General features: G+C 44.3%; 1 protein-coding gene across 19 annotated transcripts; it reads left to right on the forward strand.

Moving 5' to 3' along the window:
- The first annotated feature begins 3,457 nt into the window (after positions 1–3,457).
- On the forward strand, positions 3,458–20,627 carry NFYB (nuclear transcription factor Y subunit beta). 19 transcript variants are annotated; one of them, XM_046917930.1, is made up of 10 exons: positions 3,458–3,735; positions 4,717–4,788; positions 6,921–7,011; positions 8,944–9,055; positions 10,464–10,557; positions 11,027–11,157; positions 12,887–13,084; positions 15,038–15,119; positions 17,029–17,108; positions 17,319–17,761. In XM_046917930.1, the coding sequence occupies exons 1-10, from the start codon at positions 3,618–3,620 to the stop codon at positions 17,349–17,351; spliced, it is 1,011 nt and encodes a 336-aa protein (XP_046773886.1). In that variant the 5' UTR covers positions 3,458–3,617; the 3' UTR covers positions 17,352–17,761. The 19 variants fall into 19 exon arrangements, with proteins under 19 accessions (XP_046773886.1, XP_046774009.1, XP_046774137.1 ...); XM_046918053.1 differs by lacking the exon at positions 8,944–9,055 and adding an exon at positions 8,332–8,481 and having other exon boundaries at positions 3,458–6,829; XM_046918181.1 differs by lacking the exons at positions 4,717–4,788; positions 8,944–9,055 and adding an exon at positions 8,332–8,481 and having other exon boundaries at positions 3,458–3,587.
- Positions 20,628–24,817: the final 4,190 nt, after the last annotated feature.

Consider the following 24,817-nt stretch of genomic DNA (forward strand, 5'->3'; position numbering starts at 1 on the left):
AAAGTGTGGCAGGATTTTTACTGTTGAAATGACAATACAATCTAAAAGCAAGCCGCACTGGAGTTGCTAAATAATTTTTTCAACATATGTGAGAGTTTGGGGAAAATGAAAGATGTCCTGAACTTTCATCCATTCCATCTCATCTCCCCCTTCTGAGACTCCTAGGCTTGGTTAATTACCTGTAGATTATTTCTCCTGGATTTCCACATTCAGTCTTTTTTCCATGCAGGACTGCCTGGCTCAGTGGTATCTTCCAAGTATCTTCTTCTAATTAGCATTGCCTGATACAAACAAGAATGCTCTCATCTACAAGAGCAGATAACAAGCATTAGAAAGGTCACTGTTAAGAAAGAAAAGAAATTCCTGAAGCCTGATGGAGTTTGTAGTGCTATTTCTCTAAAAACTGTGCTTTCTTGTTCCAAACACACGCTTCTGTAAATGACAGAGCCCAGAGCACAAGTAAGGCACATTCTGGAGCAAACTGATGTATCCCGGTTTAAAGAAAGTTCTGTAGTAACACCTGTATCACACTTTGACAGGTTTCTTAGCTAACACCTACTAAGCAGAGCAGAAATTTCAAACACCAGTGCCAACCTCACACAGTATAGATCACAACCTCACTCAACTCTCTCTTACATCTTATTGCAGTTAACTCCACCTTCTCCTGAACATTCTTCTCTTTCTTTGAAAACAGAATTTGAGCTGATCTAAAAGGAGAAACAGATTGGCCACAGAATATAAGGAATGCACTGCAGACAAGAGGAACTATATTCAGTTCTGAAAAATATAAAGTCTAAGTGACATGATAAGGAATTTGAGACTGTAACTGATAAGCAGCTAGATAACAAAGCAGCAAGCATTATGCCAGGTGATAATGGCCTTTCAATATCTAAAGGAGGGCTGTAAGAAAGAAGGGGACATGCAGACTCTTTAGCAGGGTCCGTTGTAACAGGACAAGAGGAAATAATTTCCAACTAAAGAGGGAAGATCTAGGCTGGATGTAACAAAGTTTTTCATAATAACAGTGGTGAGACACTGGCACAGATTGCTCAGAGTTGGGGGCTGCTCCATCCCTGAAGACACCAAAGGTCAGGCTGGAGGGGCTCTAAGCACCCTGATCTGGCTGTAGGTGTCCCTGTTCATTGCAGGGCAGTTGGACTAGATGCCCTTAAAAGTCCCTTCCAACTCAAAAGATTCCATGATTCTATGATACAGCAAGGTTCACACAAAACAACCCTAATAATGTACACATGGGAAAGGCAGATTGGCATGCTGAAATGCACATCTTTAGGATATACAGCATGAATAGAACACACCGTCTTGCAAAATATGTGGAGCTTAAGAATGTGCTTAGCATATGGGTAAGATATTTAGCCAATTAAAAACTGCACAGTAAAGGTGTGATAGAAGCTGTCACCAATGGAAAAACATGAGATAAAAGGTGTGTAAAGAGTAACTTTGTCTTGGATCCTCTGGCTTCAGCTGGCTGACATATTTAACTACCGAGTTCTCTTCTGTCAACAGTAACTTGTTCCCACTATCCTGCTCTAAAAATAAAAAAATAATAAAAAAGATCTGAATAAAATCATTGGAGAAGTAGTTTTCTCATCAATTCAATAGTTATGAATGCCAGCAAACCATCACAGGCAAAAACAAACAAACAAACAAACAAACCCAGTATTTTTTTGCTTTGAGTTTGAAAAACATACAGTGATAAGACCTGAGGGCCACCTTTTCAATCAGAATGTCAGCAGAGCTGTTCAAAGCCAAGGGCACCACCTACTCTGTGCCCTAAGAACCTGCATTAATGTCAGTGTTTGTCTTCCCCCTAGCCTGTGAAATTCCAGGTTGAGATGAGAGAATCCATGGAAAGATCTTGAAACCACAGAGCAAGATGAATGCTGTACTGCCGTGGTATAATACTTAGTGTACACAAGCTATAACACGGGTAGAGGGGAAATGTATTCCCTAAGGCCCTGCAGTTAGTGAATGTTCTTTTATTACTTTATGTCTTCCAGGCATTTGCAAAAAAAATTAACTAATTATACCGCTCACAGTACCCAGGAGGCAGAATGAAGCCTATATAGCATTTGCAGTAAAAACCCGAGGCCGTGCAAAATTTGTCTCATTTGATGTTTCCATTTAGATTTGAAACTCAGTCCAAACCCATGGACATTCTGAGTGAGTGTGAATCTTTCTGATGCATTGAGCATTCTTACATGAAAACAAGTGGAAATTCATAAGATTTATAAGGTTTACAAGTTCTGCTTTGTTTAAATTCAAACACCAGAAGAAAACGTGCAGAGGAACATGTTTATGCGTTAACTGGAAGAGGAATGCTAACACAGGCCACTGTGAAACATGAATTTCATGTGTTTAGGTAAAATACTTCAGACTCCCGAGTTATTCCTGTTACTGCCATTGTAGAGGCTGCACACAGACGCTGATGGCAGCAGGTGTGTGGAATGTCTCTGGCTGCTTTTGCTTGACAGAATATCACTCTCTGGTTCCAGTAAATGGTGGATTGGTGGATTATGAAGTGTTTCATATAAACTCTTCACCAGGGAGGTTTATAAGTCTCAGAGGAGAAGCCAGCCCATCATCTTCACCCAGCAGCCTGTAATTTTAAGAACTAAAACAAAACCTGAAGGTGAGAGGAAACCAGGCTCGCCAGGCCGTGTCACCAGGGGAAACGATCCTTCCAGGTCTGCAGTGGGATTTTACTTCTGCAGAGGGAAGGGCAAGGCTGAGCCACAGAACCCCTCACCCCAGGCTTTGTTCCACCACATGGCTGGGACCAAGGGTGGGCCTTCCTCCTCCTTTACTGACCCCATCTTTCTTATCCTTTCAGTGGTGTGGTGTGCAGTGACAGAACGAGGGGCAAAAACCTCAACATGGGAAGCTTCATACAAACATGAGGAAGAATCCCTTTACCGTGTGGGTGACAGAACAAGCTGCCCAGAGAGGTGGTGGAGTTTCCTTCTACGAAGATCCTCCAAACATGCCTGGATGCTTTCCTGCGGAACCCACTGTGGGGAACATGCTTTAGCCAGAGGTTGGCCTAGGTGATCTCTAGAGGTCCCTCCCAACCCCTACGATTCTGTGATTCTTTCTCAGTCCGTGTGTGATGAGGAAGGCAGCAAAGTCACCGGGGGGGCACATGATTTATTTTCCTCTCAACCGATGAGCCAAGGGCAGGTGTAGGGCAGCCAAGGCAGGCTGTGAGAAGCCTCCACCAACAACCAAGCAAACAGCAGCAACGGCAGTCCTGCACCGCTGGGCTCAGACCCCTTTTACCGGGGGCGCCCCCCCGCCCTGCGCCCGCCGCCTCCGTCCCCATAAAGGAGGCGGGCAGGGCCGGGAAGGCCGCGGCGGCAGCGCGGAGGGAGGGAGCGCGCTGAGGGGAAGAGCCGGCGCGCGTGGCGGGGAGGCGGCGCGGAGGGAGGGCAGGCCGGCTGCGGGAAGCGGGGCTCCGCGCTGGGACTGGTTCCTTCGCAGCCATTTTCTGTCCAACCAAACAGCCGATTTGCGGAGGGAGCCAACCAGGGCCGCACTGGAGGTTTGTGCCTGGCTCCGGCCAATGATTGGTAACCGGTTCCACTGCAGGCTCGAATGAAATGTCCGTCTCCCTCCTCGGGCCCCGGCGCCGCCGCCGCGCCGCCGCCGCGGGGACCAGGAAGTGGGGGGCGAGCAGCCCCCGGGCCCCGCCGCCATCGGCTGCTCGCCCGCCTCTTTGTGCGGCCGGAGGGAGCGGGGCCGCGCGGCCGGGGGAGCGGAGCGGGCGGCGGGGATTGGGAGAGGGGGAGAGAGAGAGGCGGGCGGGGAGAGAGGCGAGGCGGCGGCGGTGGCGGTGGCGGGGGGTCTCGGTGCGGCGGCTGCCCCCGTCTCGGCGGGGAGGTGCCCCCCCGGTTCCGGCTCCATTTTGCGGCCTAGGCGGGGGGAGGCGGAGGCGGGAGCACGGTTGCCCCGCGGCCGTGTCCGCCGCGGGCCGGGCCGCGAGTGGTCGTATTCCCCCCGTGCGGCCTCGGGGCCGCCTTCTCGGCGTGGGGAGGCTTCGCGGTCGGCACGGCGGGGGCCCCGCTTTGTTGCGGCTCGGCCGCGGTGCCCCCCTCCCCGCGGTGCGGCGGGAGGCCCCGACACCACGCCCATGGCCGCCGCGCCGGGCCCGGCGTGGAGCGGAGCGGCCGCACCGCCGCGGTTGCGGTCCGCGAAGGAGCGTTGCGCGGGCTTGGAGCGCGGGGAGCGGCTCGGTGCAGCCGGGGTGGGGTGAGCGGGGCTGTGGGAGCCGCTGGCGGCGTGCTGCGGGGAGGGTGCTTTCCCGCCCCGCTGCAGCGGCCGCGCTGCCCGGCGAGGTGGCTGACAATAAAGTTGCTGAACGCTTGGGAGCACGTTGTCTCGTTCCACCTGAGAGCAAGGAATGAAAGGTGACCACCGACCAGGCGTGCAGTGGAGTGAGGAAGTGCGTAGGAAAGCACTTGGAGGCTGTGTGTAAATAGGGTTTCCCTCCCCTGGCCCGCTGTGTGTGCTGTTGCATCACTGAAGGGCGCGACATCAGGAAGCGAGATCGATCAGCCCGCCGGGATGCGGACCGAGCGGGGTCGGCGGGTCAACCAGTAACACAGGGACGGGTGGGGGAGATGGAAGCACGCCTTTTCTAGGTGTCTGCCTGTACAGCTGTCGTAGGTGCTGCGAGTGAGCAGGTCGCTCTGTTCGCAGGTGTACCTCTGTGTGCCAGCTGCTGCTCTGGCCAGAAACTGCAGTTGGTGATCCTGGAGGGAGCAAGATTGTGTGAGTTGTTCATAGGCAGTCACAGCAGAAGGGAAAACTATCACCTGTTCTAACGATAGTTCTGCAGCTATTAAGATACACAAGGTGAAAGAATCATGTATTACGCATCTCCGTGAAACTGTAATATGACAGAAGATCACAGAAAACCAGTAGGCTTCTAGCTTTTCCAGTCTCTTTCAGGCTTAGCCAAGAAGTTTTTGTTCTCATGTAAAAGTTACTTAGTGGGCTTGGGTTGGTTTTGGGAGGGTAGCGACCTGAGCACTTCTAGGCAGGCAGGGAGGTGGAAGCCTGGATTTCAGCCCTCGAATGGCATCCTTTGGGCTGGGTAGCCTGTGCCTGTCTCGCCGTTACATTGTATGATTTAGATTTTAAATGCATCAATTAAAAATGCATTTAAAAAAATCTTATTGCTTTGTTAAAAGAAGCCCAGACGAAGCAGGGACAGAAAGCTAAGTGGAAGGTGCTGCTTTGGGCATTACTCACAGCCTGGCTTTAATTGACTTGCAGGAGTGGAGAAGTGGTGTTTATGTATAATCATTAGCACAGTGTTCTTAACAATAAGGTCAGTGATTACTTGGTTTTATTTATGTGGCCTATGGCACAGCACTTTAACGTTAGGGAAGAATCCAGTTGTAATTCCCTGGGAGATCTGAGGTGATTTAATCTGAATCACTATCTCTGAGTTCTCCACTTGCTTCTCATGCTCTGCCTTGAGCAGGTGATTATATATGGCCTTGGCTGCTAGCATTGACAGCCATGAAGCTATATTTGAAAGAAGCCAAGATGGAATATTACTCTTCAGGCTTTAATATTTGACAATTACAGCAGTTCAAAGTTCAGTACAGAACCTCTTATTTGTAGTAATGATTACATGAAGGGAGACAGTGTGCAGAGCTCTTTATTTTTGGAGGGGAGAGGGAAACTTTCCAAGATACCATGAAGATCCATAACACGAAATGCTGTAAAACTGTTTTGTGGTCATATCTTTTGTTTTGTCAACAAAAGGGGGGGGGGGGGGGGGGGGGAGGGGGAGGAAAAGAAGGAAGCTTGCAAGACTCTTTTCAGCTGATGCTTTAAACTTGGCTTTTCAGATGTGATTTTTGACATAGGACTTCAGAGAAATATGGAATTTGGAAAATGATGTTTTAGTGCCATGATGCTGGGAAAACATGCAAGCAGTCACACTGTACACACGTATGGAGCAACACTTAAAAATGACGTCAGTAGAAGGAAAGAAATTGTTAGCAAGTGTAAGGATTCTGCCTGAAAGTAGTGGCCTGTCCTGAACCAGCTTTGTGTAAACTCCTGGTCCTGCAGCTGGAGAGGAAGAAACTGTTCTTAACACTTAATTGACGTACTGCCACAATGAAGGAAAAGCATAACCAATTCACCAGTGAAAAAGACAGGGTTTACAGTTTGGTGCTTTAGTCAACAGATACGCTTAGTTTTTCACCAGAGATGCTAGGGATGCACCAAAAACCCCATATGGAAACACAGCACAGTGCTTACAGTCAGTGCTGGAGCAGGAAGGAGCTGCTCAGGCTGAGTCCTTTCAGTGCCACTGCCTTGTTCAGCTTCTGCAAAAGCACTGACTTGTGGCCCAGGGCATCAGGACTGGTGAGATGGGCCATGGTGTGTCTGACATTACTGCCAGTTATACTGATGGATGTGGGAATGTGGAAGAGTGGGTGGGCCATGCTGGGCTTCATAACCTTTCCTCACAGCTGTCCAGAGGAAGGAACCCAGTACAGCCTGGGTACAGCACAGCCTGAAGTACTGCTAATGAGTGTTAGTGAAGCTGTCAGGTCCTCTCAGCATCAGTCTGCTGCTCCTGATGCCGTTCTGCTGTTGCAGAAAATGTTGTGTGTGAGAGATTAGAGGAACTTGAGATTGGGAGAGGCAGGGTGGCATCTATTTGTGTTCTAGCCATGTGCCAAGGGGTTTTAGCTTTACATTTCTGCGGATGTGCTGGAGTGATGCCCTGTGCCCGTGGGTGCATTTACCAGGCAGCGTTTCCTGCTGTGGGAGGCTTTGCTGCCAGGTGAGAATTCAGTGGAGATTCAGTTCTTCAGAAGTCACTGACAATAAAAGGGAATTAATACTGTGTTTTCAATCAAAAACTTTCTCTGTAGGTGCAGCAAGTGAGGGTGCAGAAAGCTTGGATAAAACCTTGTTGTCCCCACTGGATGTCAGGTGCTGCTTTTCAGGTTTACATCTCCTATGGTAAGGGCTGGTGGCAAAATACAACTGCGGTGGCTGATATAGTTAACTGCCTATACCTTTAGTTACCTTATCTGTCCTGCTTCCGTGGCAGCTACATAGAAAGCACCTCATTCTTCAGTTCGTGGCATAGAATTTTCTGCTGTCCCTCATGTGGGGTAGCAGTTCTGGGAGAGGGATGAGCTACATAAATACTGCGTGGTGCTTGAAGCCAAGGAGGTACTTGGTTTCCCTTGAGAGACCAGTTTTGCAAACTTATCAGGTAATTGTGAAGACAAACTCCTGCTAGCTTTTATTCCATTTTCCCCTTTTATGCTGACAGAAGTGTCAGAGCCATCCTGTCAGCACAAGCACCTCAGGGTTGCACCTTGCAGAGTTACTCTTTAGCAGAGCCACAGATACTGCTCTTTAGGAGAGCTTTTAAGACTAAGCAGGATGCAAGATTTACTTCAGGGTAGTGAGGATTTATCAGTTCTGTGTAGATGTATTCTAGGAACAGTGTGAGTTGTGGGCTGCTGACAGAAGCATATTTTTTAAGCGTCCTCCAGAAAACTTCCTAGCAGATGGTAGTGTAAACCTGTACGTGCAATCACTTTCAGCTCATCACTGAGTTTTCTTTGATGTCTTTGATCTGAAGCGTTTCCCTTCCAAAATATGTCTGGTGTTACTTTTCTTTAGCTGTTAATTTGTATCTTCCTAGTAATGGTCTCCTTTATTAGAGGTACCAGGGACAGGCAGAATGCATGGTTGGCCTTGGTGATCTGAAGGCTCTTTTCTAACTAAATGATTCTGTGATTCTCAGCCTTTTCATGGAGCAAATCCAGTGATACTGAGGGCTTTTCCTTTTTAAAAAGGCAATTAATTAGAAACGTTGTACTTAAAGCAGTATTTTCTCAGCATTAGGTTATGTGGTTATGCACTGCGGGCACTGGGATGAGCTGGCTATTAAAGTGGTGATCCAAGTGACTACTTGAGTTCTGACCATCTGAAGCTGAACCTGTAATACCTGCACAAATAATTGTATTCACTGTGAGATAACTGAATTATCCCGTGCTCCTGCGTTAGGGACTTGGCTGTGCAGAAAGGTGTTACACTGTCCATAATCTGCTGTGCCGTGGTTGTCTTAAAAACCTTTCTTGCAGTAATAACTACAGAAATAATTTCAGTATGTGTTAGGCTGTCAATGCCTGTTTGCTTTATCTGAGACAGATCTGCTTATTTCTTTTGCGCAAGCCTTTTCCTTTCAGTTCTGCTGATCTAATTGCTGGTTTTGATTTGCAATGGTGATAAGCTTGCACTCAAAAAAGCCTTGCTAATTATCAGATGGCACACAAGTAGAAATGGAAATGTGGACACAGAAGAGAACAAAAGCAAATATGGTACCTGAAAAATGCATTAATCTAATGAGGTCAAAAGTGCCAAGAGATGCAGCGGGCTTTGAGAAGAGATTCAAACAAGAATTGTCCTTTGAAGGCAAGTAGGGCTGATGAAAGCAATGGGAGTTTCCTAAGCAGTGTTACTGGGACTTGGCCATAAGGATAAGGGGGGGCAGCGTGCAGAATGGGTGGGCAGAAACAGGTGAGCTATCCCATTATAGTATCTTAAAAGACATGCTTCATAGAAGGCTGTGGGGGAACCTCAAGGCATTTCAACTAGAACTGGGGCTGAATAAATTTCATACTTAGGATTTGTGGAGTCCATAATTCTGAGTTAAATTTGAACAGGGACCAGAGCTGACACTGAGCTCTGAGAACGAGACTACCAGAAAATCCCCAATTAATTTTGGAAGCAGCTTTTGGGATTTAGTAGACTACAGAATATGAGCACTTCGAATTAAAGAAGTAGAAGAGTGGTGTGGCTGTCCTGAGGAAGGGCAATATCAGTTTTGGTGTTCTTGATGCTCAGAATCGTGGTACGTTTTCATGGTTGTTACAGTGAGCCGAGTAGGCAAACTCTGGACACTGGAAAACTGAGAAGTGAAGTCTTCTTACAAAGAGGCTGCAGCACACAGGCAAAGCAGACTGCTGTGACACCTGGCGTGAGGAAGGTAAAGCTTAAGGTGGTGCCTTGCTTCTGGCAGAGCTGCTGTGTGTGAAGTAAAAGCCCATCAGAAGGCACCAGAAGTACTTTACAGGAGGCAGTGGGCAGTGCTGTGCACTGGAGAAGAGCTAGAAGAGTTCTTCCTTTGAGCAAGTCCTACGGCTGCATCCAGCTATGTAATGCTGCTGTGAACGCCTGCTCAGGTTTCACGCGTGTCTGTGGCAGAGCATGGCACCGGATGTTGCTTCAACACTTGTAAGCAAAACCTCAGCCCTTGCAGCCACAGAGCTCAGATTTGAGAGAGGTTAGGTTTCTCATATTCCTGGGAGGTGTAAAAATAGCACAAGCCTGTCTCACACTCACCCTCTTCCTGGCCAATGGGAGCTGCAGGCTCTTGTTGGCAATGACCACAGCACAGTCAAATGCCTTCCTCCTTCCCTTCCTCTGCTGCCTTTTGGGGCATAGAACGGGGATGACAGAGTGAGCAGGTAAAGAGCAAAGTGTTAACAGAGATGTGTGGCATCCACAGCCAAGAAAGTCTGAGGTGAAGGGAAATCTGGTGCTGTGTGTGGGAAGGGATATTTGAGATTTATGGGAATTAAATGCTCTGCAAAAGTTGGATTTTTTTTTTTTCAAGGCATCAACAAGAAAAAAGTCAAGGTTGTTCAAGTTTATAAAAGCTGGAGATTCAGAGTCAAGCTTGTACTTGATGCTACTAAAACAGTCCTTTTCAAAGTGCATCTGTTGTCAGCCCTAGTTTTGTAGAATCATAGAATGGCTTAGGTTGGAAGGGACCTCAAAGCCCACCCATCCCAACCGTGTGCCATGGGCATCTTGAACTGCTGCATGAATAGTCCTAGGTGGCTTTAGTAATTCCTACTGAAAAAATAAAGGACGAAACTCCACTTTTTGTTATTTGCAAGATAAGGGGAGCAACTGCTTTTAAGGACTTCACTTGTTATTGTTATTAATTTAATCTGATCACCTGGGATTTTGCTTTTTCAACCAAAAAGATGCTTGGCCCTGATACCTGATCTGGGGATGGGCTATAGATTGTAATTAAAAACAAACAAACAAAACCCCACAAAATAGAACTGTTATTAGGAAGTGCTAACCTTTGTTTTAATTGAATACACAAAGCTACCTCTCTTTAGCTAAGTTATTTAACTTAGCTTTTTTGTATGAATGAGAAATAGCTGCAAGAATTGCTCTTCACTATGTTGCATCTGAAGGACTGATCAAAGTCACAGCAATTAGTAAAGCACAGCAACAACCAGAGTTCTCAAATAGTAAAATATTTGGGCTGTAGCAGTTGGTTCTCATAGTTGTAGGTCTATTAAAGCACTGTTTTCCAGCAGTAGCTGCACTTAGCGTATAACAGACGTATCTGAAAGCATTGCTGCTTCTGGTTTTAGATGGATGGTGATAGCTCCACGACGGATGCTTCTCAGTTAGGAATTGCTGGAGATTACATTGGTGGCAGTCACTACGTGATACAGCCTCATGATGGTAAGAAATGTAAATACTATTGTTTTTGTCTCTATATAATTTCATTCCAGTTCTTGCTAAATTCTCTGCTGTCATTTCCAAGCTAAGGATTGATAATTGTTTGTATTCACAATGCCTTACTATATAAAGCATTTTTCCTGCAGTCTGAAGGTAGGTTTGGGAGTTATCAATGTTCATACCGAGTCCCTGGGGGCAATGACAAAAACCTTGCCATTCTAGGAAAGAGTTTTTGTTTTGACGTGACATTTCTGTGTATAATGAGATAAGTATGGTACCAAACACACATGAAGGTACTGTGGTATTATATCTGTCATCTGTGGGTTTGGTTTTTTATGCTTTCATTTTAGTTATTTCTACGTTGTTAATACAGTGGGCTTTCCAAAGTCTTAAATCTTTCCGTTTAAGATTTTAAACTTGACTTACTTATTGCCTGTTGTCTATCAAATACAATTTCTGTTGACTTCTTCAGACACAGAGGACAGCATGAATGATCATGAAGATACAAATGGTTCAAAAGAGAGTTTTAGAGAACAAGACATCTATCTTCCGATTGCAAACGTGGCAAGGATAATGAAAAACGCCATACCCCAAACAGGAAAGGTAATATTCTCATCTCCTAAAGAAAACCTGGCATTGAGTTCTGTTCCTTCCTCTGAGTGAACTGAAGATGGCAGAGCAACATTCTCTGGACAGGAGGCAGTTGAGATCAAATCCATTTTTTTTAGGTTTCAGAAAGCTTTTAGTAATTTCTGTAATTACAGGAGCTGCAGCAGGGCTCGTAGAGGGCTTTCACGGGTGTTATTTTTCAAAGGTCTACTGTCTGATGTTGTCATAATGGGTCAGACTTGGTGACAATCCCATATCAATAAGAACTTTTTCTATGGGATTATGTCCTAAAAAAAGAAATTTTCTGCTTGGAGTTGTTTAAAATGTGGAATAAGTGAAACTTTTTGGATGAAATAAGAATCCATTTCTCTTCTTGAAGGAAAGAGAACACTTAAGTCATTTTAGCATTTGGATATGTAAAGATTCAGACAATAGAAGACTAGGAGCCTACTTTATACCACGTAGCAAGCAAGGCCAGGTATTGGAAGACTTATTTTATTTCTTTCTTCTAAGAATAGACTCTTAAGTCAATTCTGAGCTGGCAGTAGGATAAGAGTTTGAATGTTCTACCTGTTTATGTTCAAACTCTGCAGGGCTCCTATTACTTGCTGTTTTAACTTCTAGCTAAAGCTGACTACTTTTTTTTGACATTCCTTCAAATAGAAGCAAGGCATAATTTTCTTGCATCTGCTCGTACTTTCACAGTGTTCAGGGCTTTCTGGAAATCTGGGTGTTACATTTATATCTTTGCTGTGAAAATTTCTTCACTGGTCCATATTGTCATAAATTTTTAGCAATCAAGATGAGAATTTTCTCAAGAATTCAGCATATGGGATGCCAAATTCTCTTGAAAAATCAGGGAGGTCTTTGTGAAAAGCTGCAAGGGAAGCTGTTGGCTGATGAGTACTTCGGAAAATCTGGCTTTATTCCCCTGAAAATATCAGAGGAATTGAAGATCCTGCATAGTTACCACTTCCTTATTTTAAGGGAAATACAAACAGGTTCTTCTCATGTGAAAAATAAGGATCTTAATTATTAGAATCCTTCAGTTGGCTCCTGTCAGCTTCCCTAATAATCTTGAGCAATGCTTGCTGTTATTTAAAGTGAAGTAAATTATTTTGTCCAGCTGAAAAGCATAATCAAATACTTATTTACTTCTTGCCAGAGGCATGTGTTTCTTCAGCTGAATTCTCATTTGGAAAATGTATACAGGAATATTAAAGCACTAGAGGAGCTTGCTGCTAGGCATGTATTTCAGTCCCTGAATCCAGTCAGGGTAGAAATACTTGGCATGGCCAGGTTGGTGAGAACATACTGCACTGGGTTGGAACTGCTGGGTCTATTGAAAGGAAGATGTAAGTGGGCTGTGACATTGAAGTGAACAGGTTTGAAGAAAAGGACCGGGTAAGCAAATCCAGGCACAATATTGATATGCATCTGTATATATGAAACTTCGTACAGAGCACAATTATGAGTTCAGAAGATGCTGACAGTTCTGCTGAAATAGTAAAACTTCATTTAAAATCGTTACAGCTGTGCTTACATAGAGTAGTGATGACATCCAGTGGCTATCTCACATATAGTTGTTGCCTAAATGGGTATTACCACCAGATGTTGGGATGCTTCCTTTATTACTATCTAGTGTAATCTTCTTGTTTGATATTACTTATTTCTAGTTTTCTCAGATTTTAGTTAATCATTTTGTGATACTTTTCCTCTCTAGATCGCTAAGGATGCAAAAGAATGTGTGCAAGAGTGTGTAAGTGAATTCATCAGCTTTATAACGTCAGAAGCAAGTGAGAGGTGTCACCAAGAGAAAAGAAAGACCATCAATGGAGAGGATATTCTCTTTGCCATGTCTACCTTGGGATTTGATAGCTATGTTGAGCCTCTGAAGTTATACCTCCAAAAATTCAGAGAGGTTGGTCTATACTTCAGTGTTTCCTCATTTATTTGACCCGATTGTGTTTACTCGTAGCCCTGTGTCATAATTCTGTAATGGCTAACTTGCACAGTATCCCACAGCAATTGTCAGGGAATAACAGGGACTAATGAAGCATTTTAAAATGTTCCAGAAGCTCTCAAGAGAAGAGAGTAAGCAAGCATTTTGGTTAGACTTGCTGATACAAAGTAGTTAAAGCTTCCACTGAATACTTCTGTAATATATATATGGAAGTAAATCACTAAATTCTTTAAAAGTGCCTATTAAGAATACTGAATTGGATATTTGGGTTCAATCAATCAAGCTGTACTGGACGGCGTCTTCTGTGGATCTGGCCTAATGCCCACTGTTTGGGCTTTGGATCTGAGTAAGTTTTTTCTCATGTTGGAATAATGATTCAAAAGAAAGACTTATCTATTACAGTGGTGCTCCAATCTGCTCTTTGTTCTTGCTTGTCTGTTAATTTGCTTTTGATACTTCATATCTGCTAGGTATGTGACCCACCCGTTTGCCTTTATCCTTTCTCTAGCAGAAAATGGCTCTCTTTTTTTCCTCCTTACAGCAATTTAATTGGGATTTTTTTCCCACTTCCTCCTATCTGGAGACCAAGGAAAATCTTACTTACCTCTTTACTCTGTATTCTGCTACCTCAAAGTACCAGATGTAACCAAACAAATCAAAGACATTTTCACCCGATGACCTCTCTTCCTTACAATCTTGAATGAAGAAATTGTTCAGGGTTAAAATAATCATGGAAAGAGGAAAGAAAGAGGCTTTACTGGCCTGAGTGAAGTAGGAAGGTCTGAATTGGCACTGCTGTAGGAAGAGATGCTCTTCAGACATTCTCTGTTCTGTAAATCCAAGTTTTTCAATTAACAGGGCTAGACTTACTAGCAGTATTTAATTTGCTGATAGCACTTGAAGCTTCCACTTCCCAGGAGATCGTTTGTTATGCTGGGCTGACTGTGAAGAGGGTGTTTAACTGAGTAACAGGAGGTGAAATCTAAAAATTGAAGCACGGCTGTCTGCTGTCTTTTCCCTCTTCTGTATAGCAGTAACAGCACTTTTGATGGCACAGGCATGTGCTTTAATTAAAGTAGGTGATGCCTATCTAGTTGCAGTACTTCTGGAGAAGTCTGAAGTGGATCTATTCTGCTCTTCTTCTGAAACGTCCATCTCTTGCAGATGTATATGCCATGGTGGCAGAGTGTTGAGATTGTTTTTCAAATGGTTTTGAATGGTTCGGACGGTTCTGGCCATCAGTTTTAAGCCTCTATTCTTTCTTCTGTTGGGTACTGTATGAAGGTTTCTGTTTTGTGGCTTATGTGTTTATTCTCTATCAAACAGTTGCAGAGAATCCTTTTCTTAAAAAAAAAAAAGTCTAGTATTTTGAGTATTTTCCTACAGGTTCTTATGTAATAGTGCAGATCATCAAACTTCATAATTAAAGAACTGCACGCAGATGAGTGGGAGCCTTGGCTTTCTGTGCTGATACCCTTTCTGGCTGCAGTCCTTGCTGTAGGGAAAGAAATCCAATATCTTGGTTTTAAATGTCAACCTTTAGTTGTATGATGATGCCACTTGAATATGGTTGGTGAGCAAAAGTTGCACACTGTCACTGGTTCTGAGGCTCTGTGATTCCACGTAGATGTGCTGGCTGCTGCTTCTGGATTGCTGCACCTCTCTGACTTTGTGCACAAGTTGTAAACCTTTCCTAGAACTACACAATATTTTGCAGAGTTTTGGTTTCTGAGGAGTATTACTTAGATTAAAAAAATACCCTTTTACATGTTCTTGTAGTATGCACAGTCTTAAATACAAGTTTTGTAGGTCTTGGATTTCAAAGTCCAGCTCAACTTCCAAACCTTGGATTCTTCAAGCAATCTCATGCCAACAGTGCTCTAATATGAATATCTGTTTTCTTCTCTCCAGGCAATGAAAGGAGAAAAGGGAATTGGGGGAACAGTTACAACTGGAGATGGTTTAAGTGAGGAGCTCACAGAAGAAGCATTTAGTAAGTTGTACTCTTTAGTGGTTTTCATTATTATTATGAGTTTTATTATGAGATAATGCTTCCTGTAGGCATGACAGTTCTTAACCAAGGAAGAGATTCTGGGCTGACCACTTGTGTTGTACCTGTGATCCACTGAGACTTCCATTTGAGAAGTCTGGAGGATACCCTGTGCTTTTCTAACTTTTCCCAGTCAGAATTTATATCCAAATGAAGACAGTGGGAAATACTGACACAGTAGTCATAACTCCTGTCAACTGTGGAAGACTTCTAAGCACATACATTAGTGCCAGTATTTTCCTCTACACTTAAACATAGATTGTAAGGAAAGATGTAAGGTTTTTTGTTTGTTATGTGGGTTTTATTCTTTTAATTTACAATTAAGAGTTTACTATTTGGATTTCCTGATCGTTATCTGCATTCTCTTATGGAATAACTCTTTTGGTTCAGAAGTAGTAAGACATGAACCAGGCCCAATTCATTTACCTGGCTTGCAGCTGAGATGCTTGTGGTCTGTTTACAAACACACACACACACGGTCACAGAATTGTACAGCTGAAAAAAAGGATTCCTGTTCCATCTGTGGATTATCTGTCCCAACAAATCTGATATTATATTATCATCATACCATTAAGTGGCAGACGGCTGAAGATCTATCTGTTCCTTGTCCCTTTTTCGAATATCCCAGGCCTGGGAGGCTCAGAGTGCCCTATGAAATAAGCGTTAATTTGAAGAGAGCAGCTTTGGAAGAGAATAGTCAGTGCTGGCAGGATGCCCAAGGAGATGTTGCAGTAGCAGAAAGACAGGGAGAGGGATTTCTTTGAAGTGAGTGATGGTGTCACGTGCTGCGGGCATTTCTCTTTAGAGGCACAGCTATAGATCCCTTCAGGGCTGTGGTCTCGCAGCAGCAGTACTAACTGTGCTGCTGCAGCATAGCCTGCAGTTCTTCCTCGTAGATCTGCACCACACCTGGGTCAGAGAGCTGACATTAAGCTGTTCAGCGTATGTGGTGAGGGGTGCTGTGATTTTACATCTGTTTAGATCTGTGCAGATCTTTAAAGCCTCTCTTAACTTGCCAAATTTCAGTGAGTTAACTTTCAATGAATTGAAAGTTAATACAATGAAGGTAGGTAAAAACAAGCTTCAGCTTTCATATTGAAGCTGTTAGGTTTATACTGTTCTGATATTTTTATGGGTTTTGCCTCTTACTTGTACAGACTGCTATGCTATGTAACAACTTCACTTACAACTTGGAAACTTTGCTTCCAGCTAACAGTTGCAACACGTAGTTACTCTGAATGTCACAGAGCTTACTGTATACCTTGCTGTAAGGGTTGGCTTAGGGCATCATCCCTGAATTTTCTTTGTAAATGTCAGAAGTACTTCTTATTCAGTTCTTTGGCCTCATCTTTCCTCTCTAAAATTCAGAGCTCTTGTGTGGTAACCTGAAAAGCACGCTGAAGTCATCCAGCATAATGTCAGCTGCCTCCACGTTAGAGCTTTTATAAAGAAGTACCACTTTTTCATAGAGCGTACGCATACATGAGGAACTCAAGTGCTAACCTTATGTCTAAACAAAGCAAACTCCCAATTCTCCAGATTTCTTAGAGTATTATTGAATGCTGGCAAAATCCAGTCCTCAGTGTACTGCTGTGTATGTCCTGCTTCAGATACGTGTCTTACTTCTAGCTTATCTGATGCAAAATCAAGATGAATTTAGGTTCTGAACTGCTGATGGGAATATGTAGCACTCGGTGATGAGCATGACTGATGTAGCTGTCATGAGAGGAACTGTTCCACAGACCCAGAGCGTACCACAACTAAATGCTGTGTAGGTAATAAACATTTCAAACAAGGCTTTGTGTTATCCCATGGTTCTTGTCTAACTTCCTTAAAATGCTTTTTCTTTCAGCTAATCAGTTGCCAGCAGGCTTAATAACTACAGACGGCCAGCAGCAGAACGTTATGGTCTACACAACATCGTATCAGCAGGTACAGTATCCTATCATCTGTTCTCCCTTCTGCTGCAAAAATTCAAATGCTAACTCAGCTGCCTTGCTCTGAAAGGCAAAAACTGATGATATTTTTAGTACTTTGGTGGCTGTCGTGACATTCCAGTGCTCTGACAGCTCGGGGCTGCTGATGGTGATGCTGTTTCAAAAGGCGTGAAGTTGAACGTAAGCTTCCATTTCCTTTCCCTAGATCTCCGGTGTGCAACAGATTCAGTTCTCATGATTTGAAGAAAACTTTGGATCTGGGAACGTGAGATGCAGAAGCTGTGCAACTCTAATGAAAAGACAGTTTTAATGACTGGTGAAGAGATTTCTCTCTTTGTATATTAAATAGCTGTAATGTAGCTACCTGAAGCTTGACTAATTGAGGTATGAATTCTGACTCAAATCTTTTTCATGAATAATTTTAAAGAAACAAATTGGATTTTAAAGGTATTAAAGTATTTTTGTTTTGTACAAGAGTTTGTTGCTCTGTATAACTCCTGTATGCATTGTATATTGCAATTTATTACTGTCAGAGATTTGTAGACAGTTTCTTATTTTCATATTGAATCATGTTACTTTTGTAATTCAGGTAAACAGCTGGGTTAATTCATGTTTACCCTTTGAATAAAATTGTAAGGGTAAAGTTCATTTTTGAATGCAAGTTGCCTTTATTATAAAGATTGAGTTGGTCTTGGTTATGTAACTTGTCTTGCATGACAACCTCAGCTAACTTTAGACGTCATTCTATTTATTGAAGTTTTGAAAGGGACTCTTTCTCACACAACTGCAGCTCAGAGGAATTGCTACAACTGTTTTTATGTAACTTGAAACTTAGAAGTAAATCAGAAACGAGTGACGCTCTGCTACGTTTAGAGACTTAGAGCTGATCAGCAGTGTTAATTACAACACTGGTGGCGTATGATGCAGGTCTTCATTTCATTCTTTTTCAGTTGCATTAACTCCTTAGACTGACACTGGTATGTTTAAGGTGCTCTTTGTGCTACTGAAATAGCTCTTCCTTTTTATGTATGGGTTTTCAGTATCCAAAACTTAGAAATTCTACGGTAGTGAGGGGTGGGGGGGGTTTTATAGTCCTTGTGGTAAGAGACCTCATTTTAACTTTTTACTGAAATGTCTTTGGGTTGCTTGTGAGACTGTGGGATCTCCAATGTGTTAGCAGCTCTCCGTGTACAGTGTGTGTGTGTGTGTGAGCGCGTATGTGCGAGTGACTGAAACTGGGACGAGCGGTACAGATCTGCAATGAATGACAGACTCTCAACTTTGCTGTCTCTTTGCTGGTTTTGCAATAAACTCTAACTAGAGAACGTAGTTCTGCATATTTAGCGAGCCGTTCTTGGTAACGTTGCTGTTTCTTTCATAACTAGGTGGGTGATTTTGTTCGATGCCCTTCCTTAGCCTGTTAGGATAGGGGTGGTGGGTTTAGTAATCGCCTGCATTTTGGAACCTTCTGGTTTTTTCTACTGCTTGCAAGAGACTAACATGTAATCGTTATTCTTCCATTTACCTGTCATTAATTTAAACAAATCACATCTTGAATCCATTGCCATACCACTTCTTGTTGGTTTTGTCTTTAAACAAACAACTAACCATGTAATTACTGGAAAAATATCTCAACTGAGCCATCTCAGAAGCCTGAAAGAGCCAATTCTGTGCTACTCCAAAACTTTTATGTACGTGTGGATTTAAACAGTGTTCTTACAAGTCAGCATGATGCTGGCAGAGCCTCTGGGGGAGGCACAGTGTATGCTGTGGCAGTCCAGGCAGATGTTGTGGGGTTTGTGGCAGTCTGCCGTTCTTCAGCAGCTATGCCTCTAAACAAAAGGAGTTTTTCATTAAATGTACAACTGGACAACACAATGACTAGGGGAGCCCCTTTGGTTTCTATTCCATTTCTTTAAAGCCGCCCTACCCTTTTTTTTCATGGCAGATTTGGCTGCAAAGCTATGATTAGCGGTAAGGAGAAGCTACATGTGTGGCAGCTGGATGTGCAGAAAGGGAGTGAAGGGTGTCTGACTCATTTGCTTGAGCTCAATTGCCTCTTTCTTGCTCTGCCTGCTCTTCTGTGAGCTTAGGTTAAGGAGCTCTCTTGAGTTTGTGGTTTATGAACTATCATCAGAGCAAAGGAGTCAATGCTGCTTTGTTTTGCTTTTCCTATACTCCTTCCCACACCCTACTCCACTCCATGTGGTTGAGGGACGAAGCTGCATCACTGTTGTTCCAATCTCTTCCTGAAAATACACCAGTGGAAGTAATTGTTTGTAGGGTGCTATAGTGCTGATAGAGCACATATGGTCCTATGTATGGCAGTAATGGAGGGAAGTTGTCTAAATGTATACCAATCAATGGTAGTTAACACAACCACTGTGGAGTTTTTTGTTTTTTAAAGAAACCACAACTCAACAAATCCTCCACGTGTTCTCACCTTCTTCCTTGTATGTACTTGGTCTGTAAAAGTACCTTATGTCATAAATGATAGTGACCGTTCCTGCTCTTTTCCATCTGCTTCTACAGCATTGCAGTCTTTTTGGTTGTCTGAGTGTTTTGTTTGAACTAAAACAGCTCAGAACTGACTTTGAGATCAAGGCAGCAGTGGCAGCCTACACCAGAAGCTGAGAGAAGGGATGCTTGAAACAAGTAGCAATGATACTCAAAGACTTCTTTTCAAATGGTGACTTTCTCAGGTACCTCTCCATGACACTAATTTTTCTGCCTTAACTTAATGATCCTTGTAACACTTGTAGAGTGGGCCCCGTACAAAGAGAAGCACGGAAATACCATACCTGTAATCAAAATGCAGTCATGAGGAAAGCTAAGCTTGGAGTTCTTCTGTGCCATGTTTTCAATGGAAGCTCGTGCTCTGCCTTTATCAGTCTTGCTGACATAAGCACGCATCTTTACTGTTGTATTTAATTCCTTGGTTCTGGTCTCTGCTGCACACAAGATAGGTGTTTGAGAAATGCGAGGTGTGACATCCCAAACAGCAGCTGACCACGCTTATCTGCCTTGTAGCCAAAAATCACTATGATGCTTTAGAAAGCTGTCTTCCTTGAAACGCCCCGTAAGCGTGCTGTGAGTCATGTCAGATAAGCAGTTGTTGTGAGATGATGCCCACTAATGTGCCATAAGCAGCTATAGTTGCAGAAGGAGAGAGATTGATTCCTCTCTTGCCTTCAGCAGGAGGGGAACATACGGGCCACTGCACATGCACAGGAGCTGCCTCAGTGCAGCGCGACACTGAGCATAGGGCAGAGCCAAGGGCCTTTCCCCAGCGCCTCACTGTCATGATGAGAGCTGGCAGCAGCCTTGCTTGTAGCTTAACATTCTTCATTTTGTAGAGCTTTGGGTGTGATTAACATTCCAGTTGTCATGCAGACTCGCTGCTTCCATTCTATTTAAAGAGAGAAGAAAACTTGCTTGTAAATCGCCGCGTTCCCAAATCACGCAAGCCAGAGTTTTTTCAATTTCAATTTGTACTGAATAAAATAATGGATTTTTTTCACTTGGACGTGAAGTGAATTTTCTTCTATTTGTAAATCGAAGAAGTCCCACATATCAATTCTGGGATGAATAATGCCGTAAGGGACTGTCTGATATTGGGTGCAAGCAGTCCATAGGAAGAAGGGAAATGCTGATAATTCAGGCAATGGTTATGCTTATGCTCCTTTTTCTAAAAGGTTTGGTGGAACGAAGAGTGATGGTAGAAGGATGCCTCGCTGAGAACATGGGCCCTTTTCCCCTCCTTGAAAATAAGAGGTGCTGTTCTGGTGTGGTCGCTCACGCTTTCACCCTTCAAAATGCTGAAAAACATTCGTAGAATCATAGAATCCTTAGAGGTGGAAAGGACCTCTGAGGGCCATCTAGTCCAACTCTCCTGCAGTGAACACCACAGCTGGATGAGGGTGTCCAGGGCCTTATCCAAATTATACCTAAGCAGCAGCATTTTGATCTGTGTACCTATTGATCTGTGAATTGGCATGGAGAGGGGCTGCATGCCATGTCTGACCCTCTGGATGTAAAAATTTAATGTGAAGCTCTATGGAAACAGTGCAAATTCCACTAACGCTCATAACCACAGCCAAACCCCCTGGGGAGTGAGTGGTTTGCTCATTTGCACAACGGTCTCCACACTGGTGCCAGCTGCAGCAAGTGTATTGAATTGCAGTCTCCAGCGAGAGGCAGCACACAGCAGCTCAGAGGGAGGCAGCAACCCTGCTCTAAGAAACCTCCCAGGCAACCTGTCACGGTCATTTCCTGCACTATCTTACAGCAGTAAACGGGGCAGTAGGATCCATTTATCAGGCACAATGAGACACCCGATTTGCGTTTGTATGAAAGAAAACTACTGAGGGTTTAAATCTGTTGGGGAGAGCAGTGTTCAGCAGGCTGATAATTGGATCTGTGTGCCTAAGACTGAACCTGGTCCAGCTCCTACAGTATCAGAGACAGCAGCTGACTTCTGGGACAGATCTCTGTGAAAGGGTTTGGCTTCTGGCTAACAAATCGCGGTGGGATGTGGCTCAGGACTCACCCCAAAGGCACATCATTGACCCCCATCAGTGCTTGGCTCCCATCACTGGAGAGAAGAGCATCACACCACCGAAGGAATTCAGGATATGTGGGTTTGTTGCTGGGGCACTCAACTCCTCTGCCCTGGCCACAAATCCAAGGCCATCCAGATGCCCGAGTCCACTAATCCAAACCTCACTGGAGATGCAAGGCCACTTTCCCAGTACTCTCGTGGGAGACGGCTCTATCGGGAGACAGCTGGGGTGAGCAAATGGGAGGGCTGACAAAAGACTGTCAATAAGGTAAATAAGGCCCTTTAGTAAAGGATCGGTTCTTCTGGAGCAACTCCAAACTGGTGTTGCACAGCAACTTCCAGCTCACCCGCTGCTCTTTGACTTGCAGAGCCCTGGCTGTGGGAGTCCACCAGTGCTGTGCACTCACTGTTAGCTCTCCCAGGTGCATGTTCCTGCCTTCTGCTCTGCTCCTCTGCAGTCTGCCAGGAGTGGCATGTTCAGTGGGTAACCTTTAGGGTTGTCCATTTGGGATTGCTACCAGAGGCTTGCAGGAAAACGCTTCCAAAGCCTGCAATGGCTGAGACGTCAGACACTGCTCATTCAGTCTCACTTAAGCCTCAAACTCTCCTCATAATTCCTTAAATTGGATACAGGTGCATCAACTCAAGCAAAGTCCCATTCTTACAGAGATCACAGGGATATTAAGTACTAACAAAGTCTGCTAATCACAGAATCACGGTGGTTGGAAGGGACCTCAAGAGATTATCAAGTCTGACCCCGTCAAGGCAAGTACCCTACAATAGATGGCACAAGTAGGTGTCCAGATGGGTTCTGAACGTCTCCATAGAAGGAGACTCCACAATCTCTCTGGGCAGCCTGTTCCAGTGCTCTGTCACCCTTACTGTATAGAAGTTCTTCCACACGTTAGTACAGAACATTCTGTGTCTAAGTTTTATGCCACTGCTTCTTGTCCTATGGCTACACACCACCGAGAAGAGCCCGGCCTCATCCATTTGCCTCCCATCTCCCTTTAGATATTTATAAACGTTTATCAGATCCATGTTTATAATAGCTGAAATCAGGCTGCTGGCCATAGATCTGCATAGCTTTGCCAGCAAGGCATCCTTTGCCTTTGGCAGCTATTACCTTGTGTCATTTCTTGGACTGAGGGCCACGACTTTCATTTCTCTCTCTCTCTTGCTTGAACCTTCTGGATGAAGAAGATGCCTTCTATTTGCTATTTCATATACTGACTTCTTAGCTTGTGAAATACTTAAGACCATTCCTTAATAGATAGGGAGCACAGATTCTAGGGGAAAAAAAAAAAAAAAAGATAGCAATTCTATCAAGTAAGGATGTTAATATTTTTCATTAACACTGTTATCTATTAATACAACAGAATTCTATCTAATCTGTATGAAATCTGTATGAAAATTAGAATCATGGAATGGCCTGGGTTGAAAAGGACCACAATGATCATCGAGTTTCAACCCCCCTGCTATGTGCAGGGTCGCCAACCACCAGACCAGGCTGCCCAGAGCCACATCCAGCCTGGCCTTGAATGCCTCCAGGGATGGGGCATCCACAGCCTCCTTGGGCAACCTGTTCCAGTGTGTCACCACTCTCTGTGTGAAAAACTTCCCCCTAATATCCAACCTAAACCTCCCCTGTCTCAGTTTAAAACCATTCCCCCTTGTCCTATCGCTATCCACCCTCATAAACAGCCGCTCCCCCTCCTGTTTATACACTCCCTTCAAGTACTGGAAGGCCACAGTGAGGTCTCCCCGGAGCCTTCTCTTCTCCAAGCCAAACAAGCCCAGTTCCCTCAACCTTTCCTCATAGGAGAGGTGCTGCAGCCCTCTGATTGTCTTAGTGGCCCTCCTCTGGACCCATTCCAAGAGCTCCACGTCTTTCCTGTGCTCAGGGCCCCAGGCCTGGACTCAGTACTCCAGATGGGGCCTCACAAGAGCTGAGTAGAGAGGGACAATCACCTCCCTCTCCCTGCTGGCCACCCCTTTTTTAATGCAGCCCAGAACACAGTTGGCCTTTCCTGACTGAAGTCTATGATACCATGCCAAATCCCAACTCACCGATAAATCGCACTTCAATTGCATCTACTGCTTTGACAGTGTTCTAAGATGGATGAACATGAGAGGATTTACACACATGAACAACAAATCTGCAGGACCATATAAAGTAACGTCAGGGTCCAGAAGAAAGCGAGAGGCAAGCCCAAGGAACCGGGATGGCACACACCCAATGGCCTATTTTAAGAACCACGTGGAAGCAATTTCCAATTGATTACTCTCACCTGCAGCTCACAGCACTGTACAGTTCTGCCAGATACACAAATAACTTTCTCACCACTACGTACCATTTGGGACACACTGAAATTCTTCTATTTCCCTTTGAAGATACCATATCTGAGCCTTAATTTTCATTTTAAAGAGCTGCTATACCAACTCAGCAATGACATCATATATTAAACGCAGATGTTTGTGGAACGCAAGGGCTCCCTCAATAAAGCAAATCAAAACCAGCCTCAATCAAGGAGCTCACGTTTGGGGGCTGAAATGTGGTACTTCTCCCCCCAAGATATCCCCATAGCCAACAGCAATACAAGTTGAGGAGCTTGCCCATAGCCTCCAGCATTCGGCGCAGAGTTGGATGCTAGAAGCCTTCCGAGCACATGAAGCACTTCCTCAAATCCCATCCTTATCACAAATTGTAGCAAAGCAATACCAAACCCTTTGCCATTCCTTCTGAACACAGCTGCTGCTTGGATGGAGAAGTAATTCTGAAAAGTCCTGTCACGGGGCAGTCAGCAAACTGCACGGCACAAAGGCACAGAAGGGGCGGAAGACAGGGGGCGAGTGCAGGAGAGGAGCTGGTTGTGGTGGGGAACTGGGAGACCTCAAATAGGAAATTAAAAAACCCAAACAAGTGAACAAACCATAACGTAACCAAGAAGTCCAAAAGGGAAGAACCAAAAAAGGTTCCAAAAAGGAACCAAAAATGTTTATGAAAGAGTAACACTCAGTCTTACAAGAAAGAGTAACTCAGTCTTACAATGCTCATTAATAAACCCTCTGCATTCCTCCCAGACAAACATTCTCTCTCCCCTGTACTATCCTACTGGAAAAAGCAGACGCACACATCACTG

The sequence above is a fragment of the Gallus gallus genome, chromosome 1 (genome assembly GCF_016699485.2).
Source record: "Gallus gallus isolate bGalGal1 chromosome 1, bGalGal1.mat.broiler.GRCg7b, whole genome shotgun sequence".
NCBI classification, from domain to species: domain Eukaryota; kingdom Metazoa; phylum Chordata; class Aves; order Galliformes; family Phasianidae; genus Gallus; species Gallus gallus.